The 15,564-nt window shown below is 43.6% G+C and overlaps 1 protein-coding gene across 5 annotated transcripts in view; it reads right to left on the bottom strand.

Moving 5' to 3' along the window:
* SEPHS1 (selenophosphate synthetase 1) overlaps positions 1–15,564 on the bottom strand; it is a 110,329-nt gene that overhangs the window by 83,528 nt on the left and 11,237 nt on the right. For all 5 annotated transcript variants that reach the window (XM_029616305.1, XM_029616308.1, XM_029616303.1 and 2 more), the window contains exon 3: positions 2,220–2,323. In XM_029616305.1, the coding sequence (XP_029472165.1) occupies positions 2,220–2,323 (104 nt within the window). The remainder of the gene's footprint in view (positions 1–2,219; positions 2,324–15,564) is intronic.

Below are 15,564 nucleotides of genomic sequence, written 5' to 3'. Positions count from 1 at the left end.
ATGAAGAAAGCACTTCCCTAAAGAATAGCCGCAGGCTCCATCGCTCCCTCAGGGCAAGTGAACCGGGCCCCCTGGCTTTCAGTCCTGTCCAACGAAAAAGAGAATGATCTATAAAAAGGGTCCCCAACCCCCCTGCTCGTCCGCCTCAAACACGATGGGGGGGTGGCCCAACCAGGACCTAGCAATCCCCTGGGAAGCAAGCACAGCTGAAAACTGCAGTTCTATACCTTTTTTTTTTTTAAACTCAGACTGCAGGCTTTGCAGCTCCACCATCTGATGAAGACCGAGAAATACAGATCAATACTGAGGGACTGCAAAAGTAGCACCTCGTGTTAAGTGTCAGTAAAACTCTCTCTGTCTCCATCTGCTGGAGGAGAGGCAAAACTCGGGAGTCTGGACTGATCCGAGTACATACAGGGAACAACCTTTAAACCCAACAGCCCAGTGCCCCTGTGGTGCAATAAGCCCAACAAGACAAGCCTAGAGCTAGCCTCAAGTTTAAATCATTGGAGAAACAGCAGAACCCCAGGATTAGGCATTCCCTACAGACTGCAGCAGATTCACAGGCCATCGTGATAACCAGCTGCTTTTTCCCCACTATCCACTATGTTACAGATGTGATAGGTAATGAGAAGGGAAAGAAAATTAAAGATGAACGAGAATTGCTGTTAACCTGAGATCTCTATTGTAGTTTCTTTGGAGCAGTTACTGACAAACCGTGTAGTTATCACAAAGTTATGAAACAAATTACTGCTACCTCTTCACCTCAAAAGCAGGCAATTTTATCTTCAGGAAGCAAGTCCATGCAAAGATTACTAGACTTCTCAATCACAAGACCCCTTATAACCCCCTAAGGCAGAGCTTTCCAAACTTTTCATGTTGGTGACACACTTTTTAGACAAACATAATTTCACGACACGGTAATTCAGTCTACTAGCAAACCAGAGGTTAAAGGTTAAACGAACGAAACATATTTCAACAATTTATGTATGTTTCCTTAAATATATACATAAATAAAATGTTTCACGACACAACCTATCTCATGAAAACCTTAAATTTATATTAAAAATATATATTCCAAGATTCATGTTATTGTTATAATTTATGAGAAACAATAATAAAACAAATTGTCTGTCCCCCACACACTCATATCTCTCCCCCTCAAGCACATGTCTGTCCCCCCAGCACGTTTGCCCCCCACTCACTCATCTCTCTCCCCCCAGCACATGTCTGGCCCCCACACTCATGTACCTCGTCTTTTTGATTGTTGCCAGTTAAGTGCTTCACTCCCTTCCATGATCACCAGACACTGCTGCTTGCAGTCAGTACTCCTCATGGCCAGGCCTCATCGGCAGCAGCAGCCAATGCAAGGATGGCTGGGCTCGTTCCACCCACCAAGCCCCCCCAAAAAAAACGCGATTGACAGCAAAAATCACCCAATAATAAGCAACCCATAAACTGAAAAAAAAAAGTGAATCTCTAGAAAAAAAAAAAGCCCAAACTCGCATCAGAGTTGACCGGGCTTGCGCGACACACCTGCACACTGCAGGCGACACACTAACGTGTCCCGACACACAGTTTGGAAAGCTCTGCCCTAAGGCTTTCTTATTTTCCAACTCCTTTTCTTGTACTCTTGGTACCTACCTTATGCATCTGTGGCCATTCCTGTCTCCGCCATTACTCTCTAATACATCAGACAGACCAGCCACTTAGCAAATGCACTGCTTTATTCCACACGACCTCTGATCTGCCTCATTTCTCTACTCTTATGTTCCCCCTTAGTGATCAATTACTCCTGTGATAACTGTAAATTGTGCTACAACTGTATTTTTTTGATTGTAATCTACCTTGAGAACATTTTGGAAAACAAAGGAATATCAAATATATATAATTAAGTTTCTAATATATGACAATTGTAATTTAGTTTCCCCTCACCCCTAACAGCCAGAAGCAAAGAGGAAATATTTTATATATTATAGAATAGAAATATCTTTTGTTTGCTTTTTTTTTTTTGACAGGGGGGCGGGGGAATTTCACTTATTGTGTAAGTCTTTGTATTGGTATGAATTGCAGAATGAAAGCTTATAAGAATGTAAAAAGCCAGAGTTTGTAATACAGCTAGATTACAAGCAAAACCAGCAGTGAAGGTAACCAGAAGTACCAAGAGGAGGTCAAAGGTGAAACCATGCCGAAACCCAATGCCAATGTCATCCACTTACCATCATATAAGGGTCATCTACAATTGGATAAATGTAGTCTGTTGTCTGGACTAAGGAAAGACCACCATGCCTTAAGGGAATCACACATGTGTCCATCCCAATCCCTGAAAAGACAACAATCAGCAACAGAATGGTAAATCTCTGAAGAGTCCCGTAATCAAGAATTTCTTCTTTAGAGCGAAGGACTGACAGCTGTATTGGTCTTCAAGAAAACTGCTTTCTAAGTAGGTTGTGAGATCTGTTGTTCAGCCAAACATACTTATTGACAGATGACCTTCACACGTTTCCTAAATCACACAGGTCCATTTAGAAGACATTATCTTACAGTGACAAGTGGCTACAAAACTTAAACCTATACAGCCATTGCTAATGTGGCCTGCAACGCATGTTTTCATAAGCCACAGGAAAAACTGGTTCTACAAGGACAACTCAGTCAACCAGAGAGAACGGGTGCCATCTGTTGAGATCTGGGGTTCAGGAATTCATTTGCCAGCATGGCAAATTTAAACTTATACATGTCAGAAGTAGATATAACAAGTACAATTGCTACAGGGTAAAATAATTGTGCGTTAAGAATAGTACTTTGAATAAAAGCAGTTTTCAAGTACAATTAACATTAATCCAAGACAATTTTGTAAATTGTGTTATAATTTTAGCAAGTGAATCAAAACCACACAAAACTGGAGTTATGCCTACTGCAAAAAAACCCAAAAAAACCACACAACAAAAACCCCACCAATTCAGCATCCTATGGTACTGCTATACCATAAATCATTATGTCCAGCAAACAAGCACCTCTGTCCCCCTGTGGATCTTTCCTTCAGGACTTTGTCCTTGCCTCTCTCTATTTCCTCCTTGTACTACTTCCCTCCGTGCTGCTTCTCCATTCCCGTCTTTTTAATCTCTTAAAACTAACATTTTATAGAAAGCAATTTGTGATGTAATAAGTGCAAAAAGTTGAGGCATTATAAGGCCTATAATCATAATGCCTGACTTTAAAACCATATATGTTTGGATCAGGCTATGTGACAGGGCCCCAGTTCAATCCCCAGGTCAGCTGGGGCTGGAGATGCTGCAGAGGCAACGTTCATAGTCCCTGGTGGGGAGCAGTCATGCTCATTCAAGGCCCATGACTGCAGGGTTCTGGAAGGGGCATTGGCAAGTTCAAGACTGGATTAAATGTAAATTGGGAGGGGATATGAAATAAGGAGAAAACCTCTAGGTAGTTGTAAATAAAAAAGGCTCATGGCACCAGATCCCAGACTTGTTTCTAATTGAGCTGGAAGCACAAAGCAGAAGGAAGCATTTGGGTAAAAAAAAAAGAAAGCCACAAAACATTGATAAACGTTTTGTTTTACCAGGCCCTCTCCCATTGATATCCAACCTGCTACCAGGGTTTCAGATAGCCCTTGTTGCCCTGGCTTCGCCCTTCAACTCAAACCACGAGAACAGCAAGAATAGGCCAATCCTCTAGATCTCTATAGATAGGAGTCTTTATGCAATGCAACAGATTACCAGCTTGTATTTCTCACAAAAAAGAAATCTGAAGTGTGGATTTTGTTTTTGTATTTTACAGTTACATAATAAAAAAATCTTGTGTCCTTCCACCCAAGAACACACTGATAAGAGAAATGTTACATTCTTGCTTTTAGCGACAGGGAAATACTGTATATAAATAAAATGCACAAAGAGAGAGCGGAGTAGAAGGCACATACATTTAGGTAATTAGCAACAAAATAATGTGCGGCAAATAGTTATACTGGGCAATAACAGTTTGACGAACAAAATAGTTTTTTTATTATTCTGTTTGTGCACAAGTATTCAACACCACAATAAACCAATGCTCACGAATGGAAAACCCCGACAAGGCCGTGTTTCGCGTCAGGCTGCATCAGGGGGACCAGAGTTTTCAAAATTCAAGATTAATGAGAGCGGACAGATGTCAGCTGATTACTTAATGGTGGGTGTGCAGCTCAACTCACGGCAGTGGCTGTAACACCAAAGTGTTGAGGAACTTGAAACCACTTCAAAAATTGAAGTCAACAGGGACTCTCTCATGTGTTAATAAAACTGCAGGACCGGAAAAGTGTCATTGCTGGGACCATTGCGAAACAAAATAGACTTACAGTAAGCTGTAAACCGGACCTGAATGTCTCCGATATTGTAACTTATAAGTTTGAAAATATTCTTATAAGTTTGACCGGCGGGTGAAGACTGCAGCAGGATGCATAGCATCCATGATAAAACCTACTGGTCTATTTAAGGACACTTCTCTGATATTGTCCCGCTTGGAAACAGAGCCCGCGATATTGCATGCTTTCACAGCTTTACTACTAAAAACCAGATTTTGGAAATAGCATAAAAGAAATCTGAATGGCTGTGGAAAGGTCAAAAATATATATGCTGATCTTGCACCCACTACCTTGAGGAAGTGTCAGGAACTACGAAACGTCACCTCTCTGCTTAGAGCTAAGAATATCAAGTATCGATGGACCTTTCCATTTGGATTTGTTTTCACACTTAAGGGAATCTCTCACAAGATTCATTCTGTATCTGAAGCAGTTGGCATTCCCAACAATACAGGACTCTCAACATCACTGTTCCTAAACGAGTGGTTGCAATGCCCAGTATGGAAATGCCTTCCAGATGGATGCGGGCTGACAAGAGAGGAAGACATCTGTGCCAACATCTGGAAGTCTCTCACCCAAGTGACACTGACCATCGCTGAAGAGGGAGGAAAAAACTGATATGTGAGTTAGCCTCGTCTGTTGTTTTTTGATCACAATGTACATTGCTTAACTTAATCTTTTTTCTTTTCTCAGAGGTTCTCTTTAGTTTATTACTGAATGGTCTATGGGGAAGGGGTGGTGGGAGTTTTGAGGGCCTATTCTGCTGTGAATGTGCTTCTTTATAGGGAGCGGGATCTGCTTGGTATCGAAAGCAGATCTAGTTATTAGGTAGCTATTTGTGAGGGTGGAAGGGGCAGTGGGGACTTTGGATGCTGAGAAAGACATTGGAGGCACTGTAGGTTATTGCTTGGAATTTTTGCAGTAGTAGTCTATGTAGGTGGTAGGATTGGGACATTTATTAAGCAATCATAGGAGGATTGGGAAAAGAACTCAATGGCTACATTTTCTCTCAATGTAAAAGGGTTCAATACCTATAGAAAGCAGTATCTTTAATTTCATGAATTATCCTCCTCTCAAGCAGCTATTATGCTCCAAGAAACTCATCTGAAAAAAAAAGATATTAGCATTTGATGAAAGAGAGACTTTCCCCATAGATTTTTGGCATCTTGCTCTACAGAAGGGAAATATGTGGGGGTTTGTATTCTACTCACACAACAAAATTTGAGGTTGTAGAATGTGTTCAGGGTCCCAGGGAATGATACTTGTTACTCAAAATAAGGGTGGTCAGGAATCAATTTTAGCATCTTTGGAAACACTGTTAATCTCCCACTCAGAAGGAACACTGATAATGGGGGGTAACTTTAATATGACTAGATAACTCCTTCTTAACAACTGGTGGTTTGAAGAGAGCACTGAATGTTGACTCAAATGATGGAACACTGGTGAATGGCGCCAATTATCAACCAACCAATGTTTTCCCACTTTCAGAAATTAAACCTTTTTTTCCCCCAAACCATATGGGTTTACTCTTAAATAGATTTTTTCCTTGTGAATAAAGGGAGGCAGGCCACGCCCACTGCCCGTCGCTGCAAGCAACGAGGACACATTTAAAGCCTGCGACGGACCAAGGCACCGCGCGCCGAAGGAGCGCAACAAAGGGGCTCGCCCCTTTGTGTGAACGTTAGCACACAACCAAACCACTGCTAGTCTCCTTTCTGCACATCCTCAGAAATGACAGACCGCCAGATCCAGGACAACGAGGGCAATGGCTCCAACAAAAAGGAGAAAACACGGATATCCAACCGAATAAAATACGAAGAAATCTAAAGAGATGTGAGTACCACCACACAAACATTGCACAAAAACACAAGCCTATAGCAGCTACATATACTATCATTCCTACTCTTCAACGCCCATTCCATTGTAAAGAAAATTCCCATACTCACCGACGATTCGAAACCAGATTTCATAGCAATCACAGAAACACGGATAACACACACAGACCAGGTCCTAAATCAACCAAATCAATAACCCTAACTACAGAACATTCTCAATTCCCAGGCCAAAGAAAAAAGGGGGAGAACTAATGCTAATCATCAAAAAAAACCTACAGATGAAATTACGCCCAACAAACATCTGTTCACCCCTGGAAATTGAACTATTCGACTCAACAAAATTACAAATCTGTCTAGTATACTGCCCCCCTACCCCCAAGTGCACTTGATAAAAAATGCTCCCCACTAATAGAATTCTTTATGACCAAACTAACTCTAAAACAAGCCCATCATCATCTTAGGAGACTTCAACATCCACATGGACACAATTCCCCTCTCACTCACCTGTGCGACAATAACACTATCAACTCTTGAGTGGCCAAATTGCTCGCACAGGCTGAATGCACGCAGGAGAAGTGGCCGCAGGTGGAGCGATCGTGTCAGAGGGCCCGTGCAGGCATCCATCTTCACCGGCGGGGCCACTTTCGCCACCGGCTGCCCCCGGGAGGCAGGGGAGCCGCGGTGCATCACCGGAGGAGGGCTGCAAGAGTAAGTTACACCTCACATGTCGCTTTTCTCCTTTTTCGCTTTCGTTGCTTCGTGAGGAGGGTAGAGAGGACTGGGCTGCCCCTTTTTCGCTCACCGGCCAGGGCAGGTGAGCAAGGGCTGGGGGAAAGTTTGCAGCCTACCCTTACCCCTGCCTCTAACACAGGGGTAAGGGTAGGCAGTAAGTTAGCAGGTTAAATGCGCGGCTAAACTGCAGGTAAAAAAGGCGATAGTCGGGGCGCCGTTACTGAATGGGGGGGGGGGGGGGGAATAGCTAATCCGATAGTTTACATCTCATATACATGCCGCGGGTGGAAGGGGTTACTTGATTTAAAGAGGCGGTAAGAATGGGTTAAAAGGGATAGCGGATCCCGGGTTGGGCTAACGCGGCCAAATTGTGAGTAAAAGGCGGGTTAGAAACAGGGTAACCGCGGCCGCACTTTACTGTATTGACCTGTTTATTAATACAAACATCTGGTCCACTTACCACACAAACATAACTAAAATCCCCTGGTCTGATCACTCCCTAATTCATTCATACCTGTCTTACAACTCTAAACTTACAACCGAAAAAAAACTTACCTAAGGAGATTACATACCGCCCTCCTTTTAATATTGAGAAACTCCAGGAAATACTACAACTAGAACTAACAAACAGACCTAACTAACTCTGAAAAGGCCACAACCTCTTGGCTAAATATTACTAAAGCAATCGCAGATAATATAAACCCCACCATTAAAAAGACCATAAAAACCCAAAACATCTGAACCAATGGTACAATGAGAATATCAGAACAGCAAAACGTGAACTCCGAAGAAAGGAAAAAGCCTGGCGTAAGAATGATCAACCCCCCTACTTACTGCCTACCGATCACATCTAGCATACTACAAAAAACAAACAAAAAAAAAACACCTTATAACGCAAAGAAAGAATTCTACTCACAAAAACAAATTCCAACATAACCCCAGAATGCTATTCACTATCGTACAAAACCTCACCAAAACCACAAATGAGCAGAACACACAGTCCAAGAACAGAAGCAATGAATTTGCAGAATTCTTTAGTGAGAAAATCAACAACCTCATCAATAACAACCTCAATGATTGCATTTTGATGTTTTGAGTGCTATCTAAACAGACACCAAGCTGGCCAACTTTGACACTGCCTCATCACTAGAAATCCAATCAATCATCAAAAAAATGAATCCAGCGAGGCACCCAATCGACAGTACCCATACCGACAATCAAAGCTATTGAACCATCAATAACCAAAACTGTAACAGACATTGTCAACCTATCCCTCACAGAAGGAAATTACCCCGACTGCCTAAAATCAGCAATTATTAAACCCATCTTAAAAAAGAACAACCTAGACCCGGACAATCCAGTAAACTACTGATCCATTTCTAACTTACCATTCATTGCCAAAATTATTGAAAAGATCGTCCACTCCCAGGAAGGAACAACATCCTTTTCCCTACACAATTCGATTTCAGGAAACACCTCAGTACAGAAACACTACTCATTAAATGACACCGTGCTCAGAGGATTTGACAATGGCCAAAGCTACCTACTAATCCTCCTAGACCTATCCGCTGCATTCGACACGGTCAACCACTCAATCTTTATTGACCATCTGACTGAAATAGGATCAACTGGAAAAACGCTATAATGGTTTTCATCATATCTATCACACAGATGCTACCAGGTTTCACTCAACAATATCCTCTCGAAGAAAATAAACCTAAACACAGGAGTTCCCCAAGGCTCAGCACTATCCGTGACACTCTAACATCTACCTTCTTCCCATATGTCACCTTCTTGCTGAGCTTGGGCTCACCCACTTCCTATATGCGGACGATATCCAAATACTAATCCCAATAAATAATACATTGGAGGAAACCTACAAAAAACAGCCACGTATATCACCAAAATAAAGAAGCTACTAACTGACATGAAACTAATAATAAATATCGAAAGACAGAAATAATCATCCTGGATAAAAATAAAAAATAAATAAAAAATCACCCCCGCCACCGCTCAAATTAGAGAACAAAAACACAGCAATTTCATCTGTCACTCATGCTCGCAACCTAGGGATTATCATCGACAGTGAACTATCATTCAAGAACCACCATCACTACTAAAATTAAGGAGTGATACCACAAACTACTAACACTAAGACTACTAAAACCTTTCCTAAACCCAGACGACTTCAGAACAGTCCTATAACTACTCATTTTCTCCAACCTGGACTACTGCAACTCTCTATTATTTGGCTTACCACTCTCCACCATCCGCCCACTACAAATCTTACAAAATGCAGCCGACAGAATCCTCACAGGAACAAAAAACCAAGAACATATTACTCCTATTCTGATATCACTACATTGGCTCCCAATAAAATTCTGAATTATAAAATACTAACCTTAATACACAAAATACACGAAGGACAAACTGACTGGCTAAACACAACAATAAAACTCCACACACCGCAAAGATACCTCCGCTCAAACAAAGGCCTCTTGAAAATTCCACCTGTACGACCCAAACAACTAACCTCAACTCATGATAGAGCCATAACACTCGGAAGCCTCAAACTCTGTAACACACTCCCAACAGAGCTAAGAACACAACCTAACCTAAAAACCTTCAAGAAAGAATTAAACGTGGTTATTCACCAAAGCCTACCAAAACAATCAAGGACAACCCACTCAACCTTACTATCCTTAGCCCAAACCTTTTCTAGGTAACCACTTGCAACCCTGTGAAATTACATAATAAATATTTTTAATTCACAACCTGAATATGTACTATAATGCCTTTACTTAATCACTAACTTATCTATATAGTAATCGAAACCTGTATTTCTTTAACTGAAACATGTAAACCTTTGTAATGGCAAAACCGAATGATGGTATATAAAACTCGATAAATAATTAAAGGAATATAACTTATGCCAATATTAGTAATAGGGTATCATTCGATCTTCAATTTACTAATTATGATACTGGAAGACGTTACTGGCATTAGAATGAATCTTTATTAAAAGATGAAGCTATATATAATCAGCTGCTCTCTACTTTGCAGGAATATTTTCAACTTAAGTCAGGGGACCACCTCCCCAGTTTGCATATGGAAAATGCTTTATTTTTTTTTTCCATTTATAGCTTTTATTGGCATAGAATATAACAATAAGGCACCTGATACAGAATAAAATGCAACCATAATAAAACACAGAGTGCAGATACGCTGCATTCCATAGCTAGAAGCCATTTTACACATATTTATCCCCTGATAATCCCCCCTCCCCATAGAGGTAGCTGATAAAGAACATGAAGACACATGGTACACAATGAACATGCAGTCAAGCGACAAAGAAAGAAAGACATGGTTAATGGTAAGCTCCGTGGTAGAACAGCAGCTGCAACACTATTTAAAGTCCCATTTAACGCTGTTATCCCAGAGCTAGTACATAGGCATCCAGGTCTCCCGGATCCAGAAGCAGCAAGTACCCTCCGTTACTAAACAGCAGAAATCCGTAGCCATCGTTCATATGGACCCCATACCCTATGAAAGTTTTGGGTCGTCTTGTTGCGAAACGCAGTGATCCGTCCCAAAGTGTGCGTTTGGAGGACCATTATTTGTACCGCTGATAACGTTGGTACAGTGGAGTCCTTCCAGGTACGTGCTATGGCACATCTTGTCGCGGTAACCACAAATTTAATAAAATTGTTATGAAATCGTGATCTGTCCTTGAGTTCCTCATTCAGTAATGCCTGTGCTGGGGTCAGTACTATGTGGGCATGCAAAATCGTAGACAGCCAAGTCGATGTAGCTGACCATAGTTGTTGAATTTTGGAACATTGCCACCAAAGATGGAAGAAAGTACCTTGCTCCTGACAACGTTTCCAGCAAAGACCCGGTGTATTTGGCGAATAGCGCTGAATGAGACAGGGAGTGACGTACCAGCGAAAGTACAATTTGTATCCATTTTCTATATGCTGGGTTGATATCAGTCCCTTCCGAAGAAGTTGAAAAGTCCGCAACCAATCCTCTTTAGTCCAATCACACTGTAAATCTGCATGCCAAGCTCGTATATGAGAAGCAGACATCGCAAAGTCATCACTTAGTAAGCTATAAAGGTTAGAGATATGTTTGGTAACCCCATGTGCCTGTCGACACATGCTCTCAAAGGTAGTGATACCCTTGGCTAAATCAACCTCTATCCCTTGTCTGAGAAAGAAATGGCGAACTTGAAGAAAGCGAAATAAATCATCAGGGCCCAGATGGTATTGACAACATAGGGTAGGGAATGTAACCAACCCTCCCGGAGACCAGAGATGCTCCCATTTCAGAATGCCCTTGTCCATCCATGGTTTAAACGCCGCCGGGTTGCCAGCCGGCCGGAACTCCCTGTGATAAAATAAGTGTGTACTGTGGAAGTAGCGTTGAGACCCCACTAATTTTTTCTTCCACCGCTCCCAAACGGATAAAGTGGATTGTACTGTCTCAGGTAAGGTCAGGCTGGGGCACCGGGAGGCCTTGGATTGCCATAACAAGGCTGTGAGGGGAAAGCGACCCAGCAGAGCTTGCTCCAAACGTACCCATGGTTTGCTGTGTTTGGAGTCATGCCACTCCACCGCGGCTTTCAAGTGCGCCGCACCATGATAACGGGCAAGATTAGGTACTCCCAACCCTCCGCTATATCTGGGCAAGAACAATGTCCTCTGGGCAATCCGGGGTCGTCTCCCTTTCCATAAATATTTATTTAGCCTCTTTTGCCATTTATCCAACAGTTTATCAGGAAGGACTACGGGTAAAGTCTGCATTAAATACATAATCCGGGGCATAATGTTCATTTTTAACACGGCTAACCTCCCCAGCCATGAAATGTGATACCTATCCCACTCTTCCAAGTCCTTATATATTTTCCCCATCAGCGGAACATAATTTAATTGAAAGAGATCAGTCTCCACGCCCAGATAGACCCCCAAGTACTTTAGTTTACGGTTGGCCCACTTAAAGGGAAACTCCATTGCTACTTGTGCCAACAAGGAAGGGGAGGCACTGATATTTAACAGTTCCGACTTTTCCCAGTTGACTGAAAACCCCGAAACCCTACTAAAAGCATCCAGTTCAGCCGAAACGGCCCGCAAGGACCGAAGGGGGTCAGAGAGGGTAAACAGAATGTCATCTGCGAAAAGAGATAATTTTGAGGTAAAGTCTCCAGCCCGCACGCCAGTTATTAAGGGATTATTCCGAATGCGGTGGGCAAAAGGCTCCAAAAAGAGCGCAAAAAGCAAAGGGGAAAGCGGGCACCCCTGTCTCGTGCCTCTACCCACTGCAAATGCGGAGGAATACCCCCCATTAATTTTTAAACAAGCAGTGGGTGCTTCATATAATTTTTGAATCCAGGTAATGAACTTATCCCCTAAGTTAAATAAGCGCAATGTGTGAAACAAAAATGGCAAATGCACATAGTCGAAAGCCTTTTCAGCATCTATTGCTAAGAGTAGCAGGGGGACATTATGCGAACGAGCCCACCCCATAACGGCAACCGTCTTGCGGACATTATCCGACGCCATTCGACCTGGAATAAAGCCAGATTGATCGGGGTGTATCAATCCTGGGAGGGAAACATTAAGTCTATGGGCCAGTCTTTTGGCAAGGAGTTTCAAGTCCAAATTAATTAACGAGATGGGGCGATAAGAGCCACACACTGTGGGATCTTGACCAGGCTTCACCAACAGTGTGACCCCCGCCTTGTTGTCCTCCTGAGAAATAGAGACCGGCCCCTGTAAAGAATTAAATAAGGTAACCAGCGGGGGCACCAGGAGCGGCATAAATTTCTTATAAAATAGGGCAGTATAGCCGTCGAGGCCTGGCGACTTGCCTAATTTCAGCGTCTTGATAGCCCATGTCACTTCCGCGGCAGTTATGTCCCGAGTTAAAAATAATTGGGCCTCGGGGTGACTTGCGGTAAGGATAATTGGTGAAAATAGGCCTCGAGTTCAGCTTGGGGGATGCTAGCGTTAGGAGCGTAGAGTTCCTTATAAAAGCGGAGGAACCGGTTCCGGATGGCCGCATTTGATGTTAGAATCCTCCCGCTTTCATCTTTTAACTTTACAATATTTGTCTGGGCCTGTTGGACTTTCAATTTTCGGGCTAACTGTCTGCCCGCCTTATTACCCCCTTCATAGTAAAGCTGTTTACTGCGGGTTAAGTTATACGCTATTTGGGCCGCTTCCAGATCCGCCAAGCGCTTACGCAAGTTATCTATTTGCTCCAAGAGGCGCTCGTCCCCAGTAACTGCATGTACACGCCCCAGCCGTTGCAGGTGCATGAGGATATCAACCTTTTCCTGCTGTTTGCATCTCTTTACAAAAGCTCCCCGGGCAATGAACTTGCCACGTATCACCGCTTTTAGACAATCCCAGAGAACAGCAGGGGCTATATTAGGGGTATCATTAAGCTGAAAATATTCTTGGATATCCCCATATAATTGGGTGCAAAACTCCTCATCCTCCAGGAGACTGTCATTTAGTCTCCAGTATTTTTGACCTTTATCGTACCCAGAGAAATGGAAATCCATAAATACAGGACCATGGTCAGACCAGGTGATAGGGCCCAGAGACGGATTAAGAACTTGAGGGCAGCATCCCTTGTCTACCAACAAATAGTCAATGCGTGAGTGGGTTTTATGCACTGTGGAAAAGAAAGTATAATTCCGGGATTTAGGGTGCCACACATCTACCAGGCCATGATGCCGCAGGAAGCGGCGAAATACCTGACGATCCAAGCGTCTAGCCGGTGAGTTAGGGTGGGAGTTATCTAAGCGCGGGTCTACAGTCAGATTAAAGTCCCCGCCCATAATAATATGGCCCTCAGCCCACAAATCAATAAGCTGCGAGAGGCCTTCCAGGTAAGCACCCTGCCCCACATTAGGTGCATATGAACTAATGAGGGTAATACCTGTCCCCCCCAATGGCAATAACCAGTAATAAGTAACGACCTTCTGGATCCACCCTGCATAAGATTTCTTCATATATCAAATCCTTATGCATAAGAAGCCCACTCCTAAGTACTTCCGGGCCAAGGGCCTAGCAGCCCAGTATTGTCTAGGAAAACTAGGATGTTTAAGCAAGCGCTCATATCTCCGCTTTAAATGGGTTTCTTGAACCATGGCAATCATAGTGTGATGAAAATTCAAATCATCAAACAAAGCGTGCCTTTTAAAAGGTGAGTTCAGTCCCTTTACATTTAGGGACATAATGTTGAAGGCTGTCATGGCAGTAGAAAACCAGGCGCATGAAGCCCCTGAAGCGGCAACTGCTGTCCCATCCACTCTATAGTGCCAATGTGTCTATGTTTCTTCTTTGTTAGCCTAGTATCCCCCATATCTGGAAATCTAAAATAAATGCTACTCTCTAACTTCCCCCCCCCCCCCGCTTTCCCACCTCCCCCACAGCCTGTCCCCTATCCCGGGGCCATGCTGTCTGAATAAGGGAGGAGTCAGTCATTCCATCAAAGCCTACCCCCTGTGACATCTTAGAATCATGAAAGAACAGTTTCGAGCACAGTAGGCAACCCCATCTTAGAAACTAGAGAACTCAAAACATTTCTTCAAAACAGGAAAACAAACAGAGGTCATATTAAGGAACACAACCAACAGATAAGACTGTGATAGAACCTCAAAAGCAGAAGCCTGCGCCATTGACCCAGGTTTACTGCCCGGTTCAGAGCTGCCAGGCTACTGCGTTGCAGCAAAAGTAGTGATCCCTTGCCAGGTCTCCAAGTGTCTCACCCAGCCAGAGCTCAACGCTGCGGAGAGGAATCGGGCTGCCGTCGCAGTCTTTTATCTCCTCTGTTCACCCGTTGCCAGCGGGGTGGGCCCTCCTTCCGCCCTGGGGGCTTAGGAGGGACAGATAAACCCATAATCTCAGGGTACCCTGCTTCACGCAGTATAGTGGAGGCCTCCGCTGGCGTTTTCGCCCTGTATGGTTCTCCTTTCAAAGTAAAATTGAGCCCAAATGGGAATAACCAGCGGTACCGGATATCTTCTTTTCGGAGTAAATCTGTAACTGGCTTAAAGTCCCGCCGCTTCTTTATCGTGGTAGGTGAGAGGTCTAAGAAAATCATGACCTCGTGGCCCTCCCATTTCCAGCTGGTTTGTTGACGAGCTATAGTGGCAATTTTATCTTTAATAGCGTATTCGTGGTAGCAAGCTATGATATCTTTGGGCAGATTATTCACCCGGGGACCAAAGACTCTATGGGCCCGCGCTATTTTTACCTCCACCTCCTGCTCCTGGGTAGCTGTTCCCGCGCCTGCAGCAAGAAGCATGGCGCTGATCTTGGCCACAGTGCCCATACAATCGGTGTAATCAGGTCCCTCCGGTATGCCCCTGAAACGGAGGTTGTGGCGCCGGGACCTGTTTTCCAAGTCCTCCAATTTATCTTGCAGGCGGTCCACATCCTCCTGCATAGTCTGTAGCTTGCCTTGCTGTTCTGTCAGATCCACACTATTTGCCTCCGCTCTAGTTTCGACTTCAAAAAGGCGGCGGCCATGTTCTGCTAGGTCTCCTTTGAGCTCTTCAATGGAGGACATGATTACCTCGGTTTTCGCCGCGATTTCCGATTTAATTTCAGCGAACCAGCCCTTCATCTCCGCCTT

Source organism: Rhinatrema bivittatum, chromosome 9, assembly GCF_901001135.1.
Source record: "Rhinatrema bivittatum chromosome 9, aRhiBiv1.1, whole genome shotgun sequence".
Taxonomy (NCBI): Eukaryota; Metazoa; Chordata; class Amphibia; order Gymnophiona; family Rhinatrematidae; genus Rhinatrema; species Rhinatrema bivittatum.
This window is presented reverse-complemented; position numbering and strand designations above follow the sequence as displayed.